Source organism: Cyclopterus lumpus, chromosome 6, assembly GCF_009769545.1.
Source record: "Cyclopterus lumpus isolate fCycLum1 chromosome 6, fCycLum1.pri, whole genome shotgun sequence".
Lineage (NCBI taxonomy): Eukaryota > Metazoa > Chordata > Actinopteri > Perciformes > Cyclopteridae > Cyclopterus > Cyclopterus lumpus.
Window position 1 is genome coordinate 3,615,942 of NC_046971.1, and position 17,500 is coordinate 3,633,441.

General features: G+C 41.6%; 2 protein-coding genes across 7 annotated transcripts in view; one reads left to right on the forward strand and one right to left on the reverse strand.

Annotated features, from left to right (window-relative positions):
* Nucleotides 1-10,301, reverse strand: part of tmtc3 (transmembrane O-mannosyltransferase targeting cadherins 3) — a 17,555-nt gene extending 7,254 nt beyond the window's left edge. Inside the window, exons 1-7 of the mRNA XM_034535922.1 lie at nucleotides 10,114-10,301; nucleotides 9,033-9,246; nucleotides 8,621-8,839; nucleotides 5,698-5,797; nucleotides 2,132-2,247; nucleotides 1,829-2,001; nucleotides 351-603 (exon numbers count right to left, since the gene is read on the reverse strand). Of these exons, the coding sequence (XP_034391813.1) occupies nucleotides 351-603; nucleotides 1,829-2,001; nucleotides 2,132-2,247; nucleotides 5,698-5,797; nucleotides 8,621-8,839; nucleotides 9,033-9,221 (1,050 nt within the window). The 5' untranslated portion in view covers nucleotides 9,222-9,246; nucleotides 10,114-10,301. The remainder of the gene's footprint in view (nucleotides 1-350; nucleotides 604-1,828; nucleotides 2,002-2,131; nucleotides 2,248-5,697; nucleotides 5,798-8,620; nucleotides 8,840-9,032; nucleotides 9,247-10,113) is intronic.
* An 8-nt stretch (nucleotides 10,302-10,309) lies between these two features.
* cep290 (centrosomal protein 290) overlaps nucleotides 10,310-17,500 on the forward strand; it is a 32,688-nt gene continuing 25,497 nt past the window's right edge. For 5 of the 6 annotated variants that reach the window (XR_004609623.1, XM_034535917.1, XM_034535920.1 and 2 more), the window contains exons 1-9: nucleotides 10,310-10,881; nucleotides 11,279-11,356; nucleotides 11,565-11,634; nucleotides 11,747-11,793; nucleotides 12,429-12,563; nucleotides 13,286-13,339; nucleotides 14,510-14,656; nucleotides 14,837-15,019; nucleotides 16,118-16,207. Coding sequence is in view for 5 of the 6 variants with exons in the window: in XM_034535917.1 (XP_034391808.1) it covers nucleotides 10,777-10,881; nucleotides 11,279-11,356; nucleotides 11,565-11,634; nucleotides 11,747-11,793; nucleotides 12,429-12,563; nucleotides 13,286-13,339; nucleotides 14,510-14,656; nucleotides 14,837-15,019; nucleotides 16,118-16,207 (909 nt within the window). In the remaining variant the exon portion in view is untranslated. The remainder of the gene's footprint in view (nucleotides 10,882-11,278; nucleotides 11,357-11,564; nucleotides 11,635-11,746; nucleotides 11,794-12,428; nucleotides 12,564-13,285; nucleotides 13,340-14,509; nucleotides 14,657-14,836; nucleotides 15,020-16,117; nucleotides 16,208-17,500) is intronic. The other variant, XM_034535918.1, reaches the window with a different exon arrangement.

The following is a 17,500-nucleotide window of genomic DNA, read 5'->3' on the forward strand; positions in this document are numbered from 1 at the left end:
CAATGCGGCTGGAACGCTCCAATCATCTGTGACACGGATCCCTTTGTTAGGTCCACATGTTCAAGATGTGCAGTGCGCGGCTCCAACTTGTCCATGAAATCGTCTCTTTCATGCTTAGAGATTATGACTAATTGACTGGAGGTTCCATTATTCAGTTTTAAGTGAAGTAATATCATTAGGTGACTGCACGGTCAGCTGTGTAGACCCTTCCGCTCAGCTTATGATGGAAATACTGTTTACACTGATTTTAACTGAATAACCGGGCACATTTTGTGTCATCTGTTCATTGTTAAGTGGTTCATTGTTAACGTCCCCGCTTCATATTATACGTGATGGGATTAATCTCTCACCATGATGACCGTCCTGGCCGAGCTGTGTCTGTAGCGCAGGCTGTGGAAGGCCAGCAGGCCCAGGGAGGCGTAGAACACCAGGGTGGCCAGGTTACGGAGGTCGAGGGGGGACTCCACCAGGGGGATGGTGCCCATGGTCCAGTCGCAGCAGAGCTCGGAGGGATTCAGCAGGAGCCACGCGTTCACCGGGAGCAGGTAGTTGAAGGTCAGCTGTCTGGTGGGAGTGGGGCTGACCGCCGCCGGGTTATCGAACCTACGAGAGAGAGAGAGAGAGAGGATAAGTAGCGCAGGAGGGGTAACACATGTGTTTTATGGAGGGGTTAAACAAAAAAAGAAGAAAGGGATAAAGATAATTTATTGGACTATAAACCAAATCTGATGATTTCTTTTTGTTTTAAGAGGGCCTCTGTCTTTGTGGATACACATCCTGTACATCTGTAGCCATCATATAATAAATTAGAACTATAATCCCAACGATACTGGGATCAGAGGCTGAGCCAGACCAGTGGTTCTCCCTCGGTAACGCCAGAGGGGAAAGCAACAAGGCCATCCGACATTCAGAGAGACTGAGAATGCACGTTGGAAAGTTATATTTCAATAACAATAAAAAAAAAAAAAAAATGTTTCACTTTAGTCGAATAGAAGCAACCAAAAACGTTGACGTCCTCTATAGTGACAAAATCACTATAAAAGCAACTGTAATAATAATAATACACAAAGTAAATGTATTGAAATATGCAACCCATCTGGCGAGAGGCTCAGTGAAAAGCATTTGAAGAAATACAGGCACTTTAAAAACGTGAATTAACATGTTTTATTCTCCTCCCCCCCCCCATATCTGAACTGGTGGTAAAAACGATCCCCCAACTGGGATGGCGATAACCTAAATACGGAGTAATGTTATGACTCCCAGACAATCCGGAGACGTCTCTGGGAGGATTAGCACATCTCGGCCGATTGTCTGGAATCTTATCTTTTTAGCAATAGAAACGCCGTCAGGTTGAGTGTACGGAACGTTTAAAAAAATAAAATAAAATAAAATACTTTAGAGACTTTTAATCCAATGAAGCGGTTGACATTTGCCCACTGACATTGTGTTCCAGTCACAATCATTATAAAATAATAACTACAGGCCTGTAAAAAAGAAAGGAAGATGTTCTACTTTTAATCAAATTACACATTATATAAACGATTACACAATCTGAAATAAAGAACCTCGTACAATGTGTTTATATAATCGTGCATATTAAATCTCGACTCTTGACTGTATTCCACTGACTCTTAAGTATCTATAAATGTCTTTTGCAGCTGTAGAGCGATATATATATATAAATATATATATATATATTTTTTTTTAAACTGGCCAAACTGGAATATTTAAGTACGAAATGGCCTAAAAATGTCTCTTTGAAGCGTTAAATACTGTGAGATGTAGGCCTTTTGAATTTCTTTAACATTTTTGAGACGATGCCGTGTACCTGGTGAAGACCGGAAGCTGCGACTGGATGACCTGCACCCTGACGATGACGAGCAGCAGGGTGCTGATGATGAGGACGATGAGCTTCAGCAGCGTTTGCAGGACGGCGTACGGGAAACCGTCTTTGCCCTGCAGGACCTGACGCAGTGTGTTCAGCAGCACGGGCAAGGTGAACTGAGGGAAGGGGGGGGGGTCAAATTCATTTTAAGGGGACAGAGAGCGCCCTGCTCGGGGGGTTCATTTGGAGAGATGCTAAACCCTGTCCAGGTTAACACCAAGCTACGTTTCGGAGGCGGAGCCTTACCCCTTGTGCCACAAACACTTCATGCACACAGCAGATGCCGATAACGGTGACGCCCTGCTCCTTACACAGCGTCGCCGCCGCCACCAGCACCACCGTCAGAGCGATGGGGGCCCAGACTAGAAGAGAAAAGAAGATTTAATGTACACAAACGACAGACACACAACCTTCTATAACGTGCATTATAATGAATACACACAACCTTCTATAATGTGCATTATAATGAATACACACAACCTTCTATAATGTACATTATAATGAATACACACAACCTTCTATAATGTGCATTATAATGAATACACACAACCTTCTATAATGTGCATTATAATGAATACACACAACCTTCTATAATGTGCATTATAATGAATACACACAACCTTCTATAACGTGCATTATAATGAATACACACAACCTTCTATAATGTGCATTATAATGAATACACACAACCTTCTATAATGTGCATTATAATGAATACACACAATCTTATATAACGTGCATTATAATGAATACACACAACCTTATATAACGTGCATTATAATGAATACACACAACCTTCTATAATGTGCATTATAATGAATACACACAACCTTCTATAATGTGCATTATAATGAATACACACAACCTTCTATAATGTGCATTATAATGAATACACACAACCTTCTATAATGTGCATTATAATGAATACACACAACCTTATATAATGTGCATTATAATGAATGTACACAAACGACAGACACACAACCTTCTATAATGTGCATTATAATGAATACACACAACCTTCTATAATGTGCATTATAATGAATACACACAACCTTCTATAACGTGCATTATAATGAATACACACAACCTTCTATAATGTGCATTATAATGAATATACACAAACGACAGACACACAACCTTCTATAATGTGCATTATAATGAATACACACAACCTTCTATAATGTGCATTATAATGAATACACACAACCTTCTATAATGTGCATTATAATGAATACACACAACCTTCTATAACGTGCATTATAATGAATACACACAACCTTCTATAATGTGCATTATAATGAATACACACAAACGACAGACACACAACCTTCTATAATGTGCATTATAATGAATACACACAACCTTCTATAATGTGCATTATAATGAATACACACAACCTTCTATAACGTGCATTATAATGAATACACACAACCTTCTATAATGTGCATTATAATGAATACACACAACCTTCTATAATGTGCATTATAATGAATACACACAATCTTATATAACGTGCATTATAATGAATACACACAACCTTATATAACGTGCATTATAATGAATACACACAACCTTCTATAATGTGCATTATAATGAATACACACAACCTTCTATAATGTGCATTATAATGAATACACACAACCTTCTATAATGTGCATTATAATGAATACACACAACCTTCTATAATGTGCATTATAATGAATACACACAACCTTATATAACGTACATTATAATGAATACACACAACCTTATATAATGTGCATTATAATGAATGTACACAAACGACAGACACACAACCTTCTATAATGTGCATTATAATGAATACACACAACCTTCTATAATGTGCATTATAATGAATACACACAACCTTCTATAACGTGCATTATAATGAATACACACAACCTTCTATAATGTGCATTATAATGAATATACACAAACGACAGACACACAACCTTCTATAATGTGCATTATAATGAATACACACAACCTTCTATAATGTGCATTATAATGAATACACACAACCTTCTATAATGTGCATTATAATGAATACACACAACCTTCTATAACGTGCATTATAATGAATACACACAACCTTCTATAATGTGCATTATAATGAATACACACAAACGACAGACACACAACCTTCTATAATGTGCATTATAATGAATACACACAACCTTCTATAATGTGCATTATAATGAATACACACAACCTTCTATAACGTGCATTATAATGAATACACACAACCTTATATAATGTGCATTATAATGAATACACACAACCTTCTATAATGTGCATTATAATGAATACACACAACCTTCTATAATGTGCATTATAATGAATACACACAACCTTCTATAATGTGCATTATAATGAATACACACAACCTTCTATAACGTGCATTATAATGAATACACACAACCTTCTATAATGTGCATTATAATGAATATACACAAACGACAGACACACAACCTTCTATAATGTGCATTATAATGAATATACACAAATGACAGACACACAACCTTCTATAATGTGCATTATAATGAATATACACAAACGACAGACACACAACCTTTTATAATGTGCATTATAATGAATATACACAAACAACAAATGACCGATACACAACCTTCTATAATGGCTTGCACACTATATACAAAGAGGGGAGACTCTCTCGACAGACATATATATATATATATACATATACATGTGGATGCCAGGAATGTAATTATGATTTGCTCTCGTCAGCAGGGTGGACGTATAATCATTACAGGGGGATAAAAGCTATATGGATATATTGAAGTGAATCATCACTTTTTTTTTTGTCCTGGGAACACGGAGCGCACCCTTGAAACTAAAGTGCTATTTATACCCCGTTGGCCAATTAAAAAGGGGGCGACAACACGGTCACACACTCTGAAACATTTGACTTTGTGACTTAATGAGCGCTCCCTGAACGCACCGTGGGCTTCAGTCTCAGTGAAGGCTCGTTAAGGGAGGAAGGGGATTTTTCTGCCTTTCAAAAGATTCGTCCCCTACTGAATCGGGGGCGTGGCGCCGGGTCCTCGGGGCACCTGGCAGCTCATCAGACGCCAACTCAGCGACCAATGAAGGAACAAACGTGGGAAGACGGAGCCGTGACCGATTTCCCCAGTTTCAGCTTATCACAGATCTACGATATGGTATCTGCGAAAACCCTTTTTGACCAATAAGCGGCACAGAAATGCAAAAGATAACTTCTATCTGCTAGACGTATAGAAACAGTAGTGGCGTTTCATTGTTCAGAACCGAGAGCACTGATAAGTGCTTTTAAACTTAGATTAGAGTCTAATTTAAGGGATCATTAACAATGCTGGTCTGACATCAACAAATTCAAAGAGTTCAAAGTCTCGCCCACAAGCTTGATCTCATGGTTTCTGTTGGTTCATTAGCTTAAACTGTAAAAGGACTAACACAGAACGAGAGCAATACAATCTGAATTAATTTAATGGTTTATAGGCCTTTACTATAGATGGTTACTGCATGTTGCCCTCTCACAGAGGTACAGGTTCCAGAGTGCGGAGAACCGCGAACCCTCAACCTCAAGCAACGGGCATGCTTTTGAGTGACATGCAGTATATTCCATTGTAATTTCCCCCGAGCGAGCCCTGAGCTCCTCAACCCTTAAACCTCCTGGCTCACACACACGTTCCACTGTTGACTTTCACTGCTTGTGAATGAATGAATGAATGAATGAGGAGGACCGGCAGCGTTGCCATTAGCCTTCCAGAGTGTTGGGGGTTCGGGCCGGTGAATTACGCGAGACTTACCGATAGAGTGGTCTGCACTTGTTGATTTGGTGTAGGCCAGGAAGGCAGCCAGGAGAAAGATTGAAGAGAGAAGTTCAGCTCTGCCAACCACACCTGTGACCTGATGATGATGAAGGAATAAAATAAATAAATAAATAAAATAAAATAAAATAAAATAAAAATAAAATAAATATCAATAGAAATAAATAGAAATAAATAGAAATAAATAGAAATAAATAGAAATAAATAGAAATAAATAGAAATAAATAAATAAAATAAATAAAATAAATAAAATAAATAAAATAAATAAAATAAATAAAATAAATAAAATAAATAAAATAAATAAAATAAATAAAATAAGCGACAATGGTCGGTACTGCTGCAATTGCATTGATTTGTTTGTACATTTAATAATTTTCCAGGTTAAATATTCAGTCTGTGTACAACGGCAGGGAGGATTATGGTAGCGTCCGCACCCCCCCCCCCCCCTCCCCTCCCCCCCCCCCCCTTCCAGAAGTTTTTTTTTTTTACCGATCATGCGTTAGCTTGTAAACGTCTAAAGCGAGAAACGTTTGTATTTTTCAATCATTGTTGACTTTCGTTTTGTGATTAATTCCTGCAAGTGGCTTCGTGACTAATCGGCGGGCTGTTTTAATGTGTTTTTATGGTGATGTTAAGATTTAGGAAGGATTGTCTTTACCAAAACCAAATTCTCTCCTCCGGGGAGGCAATAAAAGTATCCTAATTTTTCCCAAAGGGTGTCGAGTGCCGGCGCTTCCTGCCAGCACGTGGGCCCGCCAGATAAATCCTCCAATACGCGTTCTAATCTCTTTGAGAACGTTACACGTGTCTGCAATCGTCAGGAACCGGAGTCCACATGTTAAAGCCCCCGAATCCAGTTGTGAAAACAGGTCTCGTCAGGGAGATCTTCTCAGCGGACGACTGCACGTCTCCGACATCAACGCCTGTCAATTTCTGTAAATGATGACTGCCCTCGTGTGGAAGAAATAACATTCACACATCCACCACCAACAAGGTTTGGGGTTCTCTGAAAGAGACTCATCTACAAACCACACAGACTGTCTGTTAAGATAGGAGATGCGTATTAAAAAAAAGAAACTCCCCTGGCTTCCCGTGTAGCTGAAACAAAACAGAACCGCTATGCGTCGCACTGTCTCTTTAAATGGCGTGGCCTGTAAATAAACAACGTAGAAATAAACTGTGCACCGAGCTACTCTTGCTTCATCGGGCGGCCGCGCTACTGCGTGAGCTCACTTGGTACGGTGGCCGAATGTATGCACCGAATGCATGGGCCACTTTGATACGAGGACACCATGAAGGCCTCTTGTGCTGCATTCACTGTCTCAGTTTGAGAACGCCGGTTGCTTTTACACATGTGGAAAAAAATAAGTATAGACCTACTGTCTATCATGTTGTCAAAGTGGCTTTCATAACTTAATACGCCGATTCTTTCACATAATAAAAAAATAAAAAGTGAAAATAGATTAATATGCAACAAGGAAATCTGATCCAAATCCGTTTTGGTGTGTTCTCTGTGCCGCGTTGGTGTTTTCCCAGTACTGACATTATAGAGCCATAATATACTGTGGAGCACACCAAATAATGTGTATTGGAAGATTCTTATCAATTCTTATGAACCTGAAGTTTCAAAAAGACAGACCCTCCAAAAAAAGAAAACACACTGAGAAAGACATGGGGGCACACAGGGACCCTTTGTACGCACTTATCATGAAGGGACCTTCAGTGCTCGGAGCATAACTCAAAAACAAATGATCCGTTCAGAGAGACAGATTCCAGACGGCGATAACATGAAGGGCATTCGCTGGACTAACTCTAAAAGGCTCATTTGTGAGGCAAATCGTTTCCATTCATGAAGTCGGAGAGACTCTGCATAGATTAGATAACGCCGATGAGGACGACCGGCGCAGCGGTGCGCGCTGTGTAACGGTAGCGCTCCGCCCCGAGAAGCAGAATGTTTTCTTTGTTGTTTTGTTTTCTTCTCTCCCCTCTACTCCGGTCGGGGGCCTGTCTGGTCATCAGTTCAGCTGCGTTGAATAGGATGCATTACACGCCCTAATTGGCGGAAGAGGTCATTTCAGATGGGGGGGGGGGGCTTTTAAGACGAGAACAAGATCAAGTTCAAATGATAAGCGAAAAGGTTTTTGGTTTCCGATCGCGTTAACTAACTTTCAATTGTGCGGAAGAGAGAAAGAAAACGCGTCCACAGTCGGAAAGAAGGGGCCCCGATATTCATTGCTGTGGTGACGGAAAGGGGGTTTGAATGACAGGTAACGGTAACTTGAGTTGACTTAATCCCGCTGTAAGAGAGTTTAAAAGCACGCATGTCAACGCAGTCCACGGCGGGACGGGATGTCTCGGGAGGCCGTAAAGGGGGCGGGGTCTAACAACATGCCACTCGGGGGAGTTTTATGTCGTAAAAAACATGTGCGTTCGAGATTTGGCTTCTTTGTGGGTGGGCAACATACCAAGAATATTTTTGTTCAACTCAATTTATGTTCAGATTTAACTCAAACAGAGGATGGTGCACTGGTTTGTGTGGACATCCGTCTGCTGATTTCAACTTATCATAACTCAATGTAGTTATAACTCGGGCCCCTCCTGTTTGGTGGACACCTGTGAAAGGAGCCTCACTTAGAAATGCCTAGCAGTGTAGAAGTCATATGCTACTTCTGTGTGTATCCCAATGACCCCACGATGCACTGGTGGTCACTAAAGAGTCCACCCAATTAACGCTTTAAGGAAGTGATAATACAAGTTCAGAGGACTGTTTTAAATAAGCAAAGAAACCTCTTCAAAATGAAAAACAGTGGATGGGTTCGGTTTGTAATTGTCTGTGCGCACATCGCCATTCATAACATTACACAACATACATTGCCTCGACCCCGGTGCATGTAATACTTACAGCTTCAGTGTGGATGGGGTGCACGGCAAACAGCAACGCCGCCACCAAGCTGGAGGTCTTGTCCAGGAACAGCCGGCACACTCGCAGGAACAGCACACACACCGCGGCGTGCAAAACGACGTTGAGCAGGTGGTAGGAGGCTGCGCTCAGCTCACTGAAGAGGTAGTTCAGCCGGAAGGTGAGTACCGTCAGCGGTCGGTAAGACTTGTGGCTCCTCTCCTGTGGTTGAACGCACAATAATCGGACGGAGCGACATTAAAAAAAAGGCTGATAAATGTTTCGTGAAGCTTTTTGAGCAATTTTATTTAGCTGTAAACTAAATGATATGACTACTGTGATAAAAACACAGAATTTCTTAGTAGCACCCACCAAAAGTAATTGTGATAAACCACAGAGGTGCATCATGAGTTACCTCAGACATCGGCGTTCCCCAGAAGTCATTGCGGAACAGGTTGCGCAGAGGTGTCGAGGGCCGCAGGTCCTTGTTGTCGAGGATCGCCGAGACGTCATCAAACACAAAGCCGCACGACACACTGTTCCAGTAACACCCCACCACCAGTCCAGTCAAAAGTAAAATCTCCTTCCATGACACGACAGCCATGGCCGACCAAAGCCGTCATTGATCACTGTGCAAGAAGACAAATGGGGTTTGACAGACATTCACCTGTAGAGCAGTGGGACTTTGGGGAGTGCATTCAATCATACAGACAATGCAGCTTTTAGGAGGACTTGGTAGGGCAAGATAACGAAACCTCATATAGTAATAAGCATGTTACAGCGAGTGATGATCATTTTGTTTACATTTTTTTGTTGTACTGTTCTTATGTAGATTGTCACAATACTCACACGTGTGGTGGTAATACTCCCTTACTTTTAGCACCCTTAGAATCTGACATCCTGTTTAGGTTTAGGTTAGAAAGCTTAATTAAACTGGGGAAACTCATTTGACACCAAAAACTCATACAGACAACAGCAGACACATTACAAAGATTAAATAACACCAGAAAGATGCCATATGACACATCATCGACATCAGAAAGATGCTCAAATCTAAAGAATCCAGTATATTTGGGATGGTTTTATTCTCGTCTCGAATTCTGGAGTATAATCTGTCATATTAAGGACCCGACAAGTAAAACTACAGCCCACATGCTGATGGTAACTGTGCAGCAACAGCTGGCTGCAAAAAAAAGGAGCAAAAGCAGTGGAGGGTGGACCGTCACAGCTATATAGACCATTATGCAAGTTAACAATGCCATCTTTTAAATAGCTATACAAGGGCAGGCATCGGGTCAAACGAAGGAAATCCACGTTGCTATCGCGGCAATATAAAAGTAGGAAAAAAAGCCCTCAAATAGCTATTTATGTCTAGCTGCTGCAGCATACCATTAGCTAGCGATGCAGCAGCTAGCTTAACGCTAACCGGGTTGATAGCGGACTTTGAGACGGATAAGATGGCGTTGGAGGACTTTTATCATTCGTACCTACCGTACCTATAAAAAAGGGCGAACGGTGAGTGCGAGAGGTGGTGTCAGACACTTTGAATGCTTTAAAACAGCTACACACATATGCGGAGTAAAGGATCCCGATAGCGGCGTTCCACTCGTGAAATGCTAACACGGTTGCCCCCGACGCGTCATCGCTATCACTTCCGGGGTCCGAGGTGAGCGCCCGAGTTAAAAAAAAAAAAAAAAAAAAAAAAAACGTCAGCCGGGGACGGCCTCGTCTACTACGGGGACCGATGCGAAGCTTTTAAGAGTACTTTGTGTTATCCGTCGTAGCTCTACACTTTATTTAAGGGTCCACTAAACGTGTTTTTTTTTACTCTGCTGGAGTTGTCAGCGGCAACCTAGCAGCCTCGGCAGCTCGTCGTCATGGATACCTCTCGAACCGTTGGCCCTATATTTTTCATCCGGGTCATTCAGCTACACACTTAACCACACATCTCAACGTTGACGTTTAAGCTAGTAGTTTAAGCTAGCAGTTTAAACTAGCAGTTTAAGCTAGCAGTTTAAACTAGCAGTTTAAGCTAGCAGTTTAAGCTAGCAGTTTGTGCTAGCTTAAACGCTCCTTTGACGTAACGTCCCTTCCTCGACGTCGTCACAAATGCGGTTTCCACTTGCAGTTTAGTTTAGCTGACATCTTTACAAGCCAAGATGCCCGCTGCCCTTGAGTGGGATAAAGTGACCCGGATTGACCCAGCGAGCCTCTTTGAATATGACAAAACCCAAATGGAAGAGGTCGTCAACATGCTCGTTTGGGTAATTGTCAACACTATTAATTACAGTTCCGACGCTTATTCTCTTGGTTCAAATGAACGTTTACAAGTGTTGTGGCTACTCTGCACACAAAGAAGGACAGGTGTGTCCTGCTGATCTGAGATCAGGGTGTGTGGCGTTCACAGCTGCTCACTGTTAACCTGGTTAATCTATAATAATGATCTGTAATAATCCACCCTGAACTCAGTGCAAATCTAAAGGGAGTGCTGTCGTCTGGGCCTTTTGTCAGTGCAAGTAAAACACTTTTTATTGCATATATTACTTTTTTATTACTTTTTTTAGGTCCAGGTTTTTTTTTTTATAGCTGTTTTGGAATATTGTTGTTTTGAGTTCAAATGACTGCATTTTAATTTTCTCCCCCCACTTCAACCCCATAAAGACAGAAGAATGGGAGGTGAAGAATAAAACTCCAGAGAACATTATTCAAGTCCTTCGATTGTTTCAGACCCTGTTGAAGGTATTCCGTATTATTATTATTATTATTATCTAATAACAACAACCTCACTCGTATGTATAACATATTTCAATGATAAATCATATTTACTTTATAACTACTGACTTTATTATTATTTTGTTGTTTATTGATTCTTTTCTGTGACTATATATCGCAATGAAAACAATTTATGTTTGTCATTTTTCGACCTAATTGTCTTCTCTCCTGTTAGATCCGAGACCGAGAAGCCACCTTTAGCACCGACATTCTCGACCAAGCCGGTGAAGAACACGGTAAAGTCGGTAAGTGCAAAGGTCACGTTTGGTAGTCACAACGTTTCGTGTGTTAAAAGTTAGTTTTTTTTGCTTTTCGAAAAAAGCCGGGTTTTTACATTGTTGATCTCCTGCCCTGTAGAAAATGAGCTCCTCAGCCAGGTGTCGAAGCTGGAACAAGAGCTCAAGGTAATGCGGCTCACCGTCTCTGTGGATGCATCTATATCTGTGTGTGTGTGTGTGTGTGTGTGTGTGTGTGTGTGTGTGTCTGTGTGTGTGTGTCCTCATACTTTCATGCTGTGTGTCACATGTGGCGCATTACTCATTGAGCTACTGAGGTTTTCTTTATTATCACGTGTGATGAATGTCGTTACAAAAAAAAACAAAAAAACACACGTGTCGAATTGGAAATCTGATGTTTTACTTCCGGCAACTGTGCTAAATCTTTTAGCCAATCGCGGAGCGTGACCCCGGCTACAAAGGGATTGGTTGTGACCACTGAACAACAGCACCTAAGAAGATTACAGCTAATTCCTTGCATGCACACACAGCGCATTATTACGTCTAGGTTCAACTTGATCATTATTTCAGATTTATTTTCTTCAGGTTTGTGTATATAATCCGACTTGTTGGCACTTAAACAGTTGAGCGTGCCGAGAGAAAATGAACCCTCGTTTTTTAGGGCTTGGTAAATGACAGCATATGCATACATTAGTGCTGTGAACAGATGGCGGTGCTGATGGCAGACTGAGAGGGTTTTCTTGGCGGGGGTTGTTTTGGGTAATTGTTTGTCTCATTTTTTATTTTGGTCCAAAACAACTCAGCAGACCGGCAAAGGGCCAGACACCCGCTTTCTCCGAGATGAGATCCGGCAGCTCGAGACCCAGCTGGAGCAGAGGGAGAAAGAGTTGACCCACTTAAAGAGGGAAATGGGCAAGGACAAGCAAACCAACGAGGAGGTACGAGCACGTAACCCCGTAATTCCCCACGCGCCGCACAGGGCCACGGATTCAGACCGACACACATTAAGCTCCGTAGTTAAACATGTGTCTAGGTAATGAGCTTGGCGTAACACAACATCAGCGAGTCATGCCTGTGTGTCCTTTAGGAATGTACTTGCTATTTAAGACAATTGTTTTGGGCCCTCAGTGTTATTCATGGGAAGAGATGGTGCAGCTGTGTTTTGTTGAACTATGAATATACTCAAGAATACATAAAGTACATTTCACTAATCCTGTGAGCCATTGTCTGCTTAGTCACGCTCTATTGAGTGAAGCTACTTCCACATTCACTAACTCTTGTTTTAAAACTAAAACGATCTCCACACACACACACACACACGGTGCGTTTCAGCATCGTTTATGACAGGTTTTTTTTGTCCACGCGGCAAACCTTTTGAAAAATATCACATGACCGTTCACGTACACTTAACGTGAAGCAGACGTTCGACACACTGCGGTCGGTTTAGTTGCAGACCCGATCGAGAAGCCAACGGGGGGGTGGGGGGCGTCCCGTACATCATCGTTTCTCCAAACGTCTCCGTTTACCAGGACGTGACCCCCTGGACTCCTCAAACGCATCCGTCCTCGGGGGCGTTTACGAACTAGCTATGTAACGTGTGCCTGTTGGGCATCTGGTAGGCGGTCGAATTCCAAAACTGCGTTTTCTGCATTTTTTCTAGTTGGTTGCACGAGCAAAGGAGGCAAAGGACGAGGCCAAGAAGCTGAAGAGAGAGGTATGTGGCAGCTGGCGCTACATCATAAAGATCGTTAAGAGTGATTCATCACGTCGTTGTCGGTCAATCCAACATGTCTCCCGTGCTTTAATTTAAAGCTTGTGTCTTCTCGGGTCCATCATTTTTGCTTTTCCCACAACTCATCGTCTCTCTCAATCTCTTTTCCTTTTCTATTGGAAAAGCTCAAAAAGCTTAAGAAGAAGGTAAGCAGATAGTTAGTGGAGCAAGAGTAGGTTTAAGCTATTTAAAATCAGTCCCACAGTATTGTAGTTGCGTAAAGGTACAAGTCAGACAATATATATAAAGGGTACACAGTAAAACTAATGTTGGTCTATTGCTGCAGAATTGTTATTATGCTGTTTTATAGAACTCCACCAAAGGTAAGAGAGAGTAAGGAAGCCAGTAGGGACCTTGTTAGAATGCATGTATGTGTATGATAGTGTCACATAAAGACCAGAGGAAGGTAGGAATATGATATACAGTCGACATACTTACTAGACACAGGTGTGTATGAAACCAATAGTGTAGTTTCCCTCTGTTCCAGTATGAAGTGACGTGGTGGATTTCCTTGTAGTATTTTAAATGTAGATTCAATAAAGTTAAAGGTTGTTGTGTAGAGAAGTCCAAAGACTAATAAGTGAGTTCTTCCCCCGTCATCATGCTGTGTAGCTTGTGATCCTTGCTGATTAACCTGCAGTAGAGACATTATAATATATATTTATATATATATAGATATATATATATATATATATATATATATATATATATAGCGCTAGCTATATAGTATATATATAGCGCTAGCTATAATATATATACTATATAGCTAGCTAGCTATATATATCTCGCTATCTCTAAATAAATATATATTTTTTTCTAGATTTAATAGATTCATTGGCCATGTCCTAAAGATGGCATGTCAAAATATTCAATGCACTAAGATATAAGACACCATCTTTCCACAAGCTGGAACCAGATGTTTGTTTGTTTTAAGTGAGTAATCCATTACCCCGACCAACGGTTTCACATCCAAGCACAAGGCCAGTCGGTGGTTGGTTATTAAATGTACATTCAGATGAACGTGTGCCCACAGGAGCACTGGGTCTAGCTCTTGTACCCCCTCCACCCCCCCCCCCCCACCGAGACTAATTCTGTCCCGCTGCACCTCATCAGAACGAGCAGCTCCAGCAGGATGTGGACTTCTATCGCGGAGAGCTGGACCAGAAGGAGCCGCTTCCATCCAGAGACGAGAACGCCGAGACCCAGAGGAAGCTCACCTCGGCCAACCGGCAGCTCTACCAGTGCCTGGAGGACCTTCAGGTACCCGGACATCGAGTGGCGGACCAGGCGACCGTTATTTAGTACTTTGTTTAGTCTTTGAGAAATGTAGAATCACAGAGGCAATGGGGGGAGAAAAAAAATGCAAGATCAGCATTGGGTTCAAATAATAATTGACCTTTCTACCACCTTTTTATTGATATGTTGTTGTTTTTTCGTTAGCGAGCCGAGGATGAGAACGCACACCTGAAGACGCAGAACGAGCAGATGCAGAAAAGTCTGGAGGAGTCGGTGAGGGAGATGGAGAAGATGACGGACGAGTACAACAAGATGAAGATCGTTGTGCAGCAGACGGACTCCATTATGGACCAGCTCAGGAAGGAGAGGGACCTCGCCAAGCTGCAGGTGAAGAACCTCCTCAATGAACAACTTGTTCTTCTTCTTGTTCTTCTTCTTGTTCTTGTTCTTCTTGCTCTTGTTCTTCTTCTTGTTCTTCTTGCTCTTGTTCTTCTTCTTGTTCTTCTTGTTCTTGTTCTTCTTGTTCTTGTTCTTCTTGTTCTTCTTGCTCTTGTTCTTCTTCTTGTTCTTCTTGCTCTTGTTCTTGTTCTTCTTGCTCTTGTTCTTCTTCTTGCTCTTGTTCTTGTTCTTCTTGCTCTTGTTCTTCTTCTTGCTCTTGTTCTTGTTCTTCTTGCTCTTGTTATTCTTCTTGTTCTTGCTCTTGTTCTTCTTCTTGCTCTTGTTCTTGTTCTTCTTGCTCTTGTTCTTCTTCTTGCTCTTGTTCTTGTTCTTCTTGCTCTTGTTATTCTTCTTGTTCTCCTTCTTGCTCTTGTTCTTCGTCTTGTTCTCCTTCTTGTTCTTGCTCTTGTTCTTCTTCTTGTTCTTGTTCTTCTTGCTCGTGTTCTTCTTGTTCTCCTTCTTGTTCTTGTTCTTGTTCTTCTTGCTCTTGTTCTTCTTCTTGCTCTTGTTCTTCTTCTTGCTCTTGTTCTCCTTCTTGTTCTTGTTCTTGTTCTTCTTGCTCTTGTTCTTGTTCTTCTTGCTCTTGTTCTTCTTCTTGTTCTCCTTCTTGTTCTTGTTCTTCTTGTTATTGTTCTTGCTCTTGTTCTTCTTCTTGTTCTTGTTCTTCTTGCTCTTGTTCTTCTTCTTGCTCTTGTTCTTCTTCTTGTTCTCCTTCTTGTTCTTGTTCTTCTTGCTCTTGTTCTTGTTCTTCTTGCTCTTGTTCTTCTTCTTGTTCTCCTTCTTGTTCTTGTTCTTCTTGCTCTTGTTCTCCTTCTTGTTCTTCTTCTTGTTCTCCTTCTTGTTCTTCTTGTTCTTCTTGCTCTTGTTCTTCTTCTTGTTCTTGTTCTTCTTGTTCTCCTTCTCCTTCTTGCTCTTGTTCTTCTTGTTCTTGTTCTTGTTCTTCTTGTTCTTCTTGCTCTTGTTCTTCTTGTTCTTGTTCTTGTTCTTCTTGCTCTTGTTCTTCTTCTTGTGTATAATGTGTGTGTGTGCGTGTGCGTGTGCGTGCAGGTCAGAGAGCTGACAGACAAGATTCACAGCGTGGCTGAAGAGGACGACTCCATCATGGCAGCAGTTAACGCCAAAGTGGAGCAGTGGAAGGTGAGTGTCCGTCAAACGCCTCCCGGCTCTTTATCTTCTAAAGCCAGACACTTAAAGGAGAGAAGAATGTTAAGTGTTTCAACCTTTTGACCGCAGAGCGGTACTAAGGGGGGATGTTCTGTCCTCATTCTGTCCCTCAAGGCTTCATTCACTGTGGCGGATCGTCAGCTGACGCGAGACGTCAACTGATCTGGAAACGATAAAGATAGGATGAGATTTGACTCTATTCATCCCGTTTGACTTCTTTTGAAAGCAAACGTGTTTACAATATATACGACAGAATATCAGGGCCGGACGTATTACATTTAAGAATTTAAATAATAAAGGAAACGAAAATGAAAGTGTGTATAAAGTATAAAGTGAAAGCGGTTTATTGATGTACATTTGAGGAGGATCTGGCCAGAGGAGATTTATTGTGCTGACTTATTGCAGTGGGTAGGAATGTTCTCCTGTATGGGATGTTCTCCTGTATCATTATTAGGAATGTTCTCCTATATGGGATGTTCTCCTGTATCTGGAATGTTCTCCTGTATCATTATTAGGAATGTTCTCCTGTATGGGATGTTCTCCTCCATCAGGGATGTTCCCCTGTAACAGGAATGTTCTCCTGTGTCAGGAATGTTCTCCTGTAACAGGAATGTTCTCCTGTATCTGGAATGTGCTCCTGTAACGGGAATGTTCTCTTGTAACAGGAATGTTCTCCTGTATCAGGAATGTTCTCCTATATCTGGGATGTTCTCCTGTATCATTATTAGGAATGTTCTCCTGTATCCGGAATGTTCTCCTGTAACAGGAATGTTCTCCTGTGTCAGGGATGTTCTCCTGTATCAGGAATGTTCTCCTGTATCAGGAATGTTCTCCTGTATCTGGGATGTTCTCCTGTATCAGGGATGTTCTCTTGTATCAGGGATGTTCCCCTGTAACAGGAATGTTCTCCTGTATCAGGGATGTTCTCTTGTATCAGGGATGTTCCCCTGTAACAGGAATGTTCTCCTGTATCAGGGATGTTCTCTTGTATCAGGGATGTTCCCCTGTATCAGGGATGTTCCCCTGTATCAGGGATGTTCCCCTGTATCAGGGATGTTCTCTTGTATCAGGGATGTTCCCCTGTAACAGGAATGTTCTCCTGTATCAGGGATGTTCTCTTGTATCAGGGATGTTCCCCTGTAACAGGAATGTTCTCCTGTATCAGGGATGTTCTCTTGTATCAGGGATGTTCCCCTGTATCAGGGATGTTCTCTTGTATCAGGGATGTTCCCCTGTAACAGGAATGTTCTCCTGTATCTGGAATGT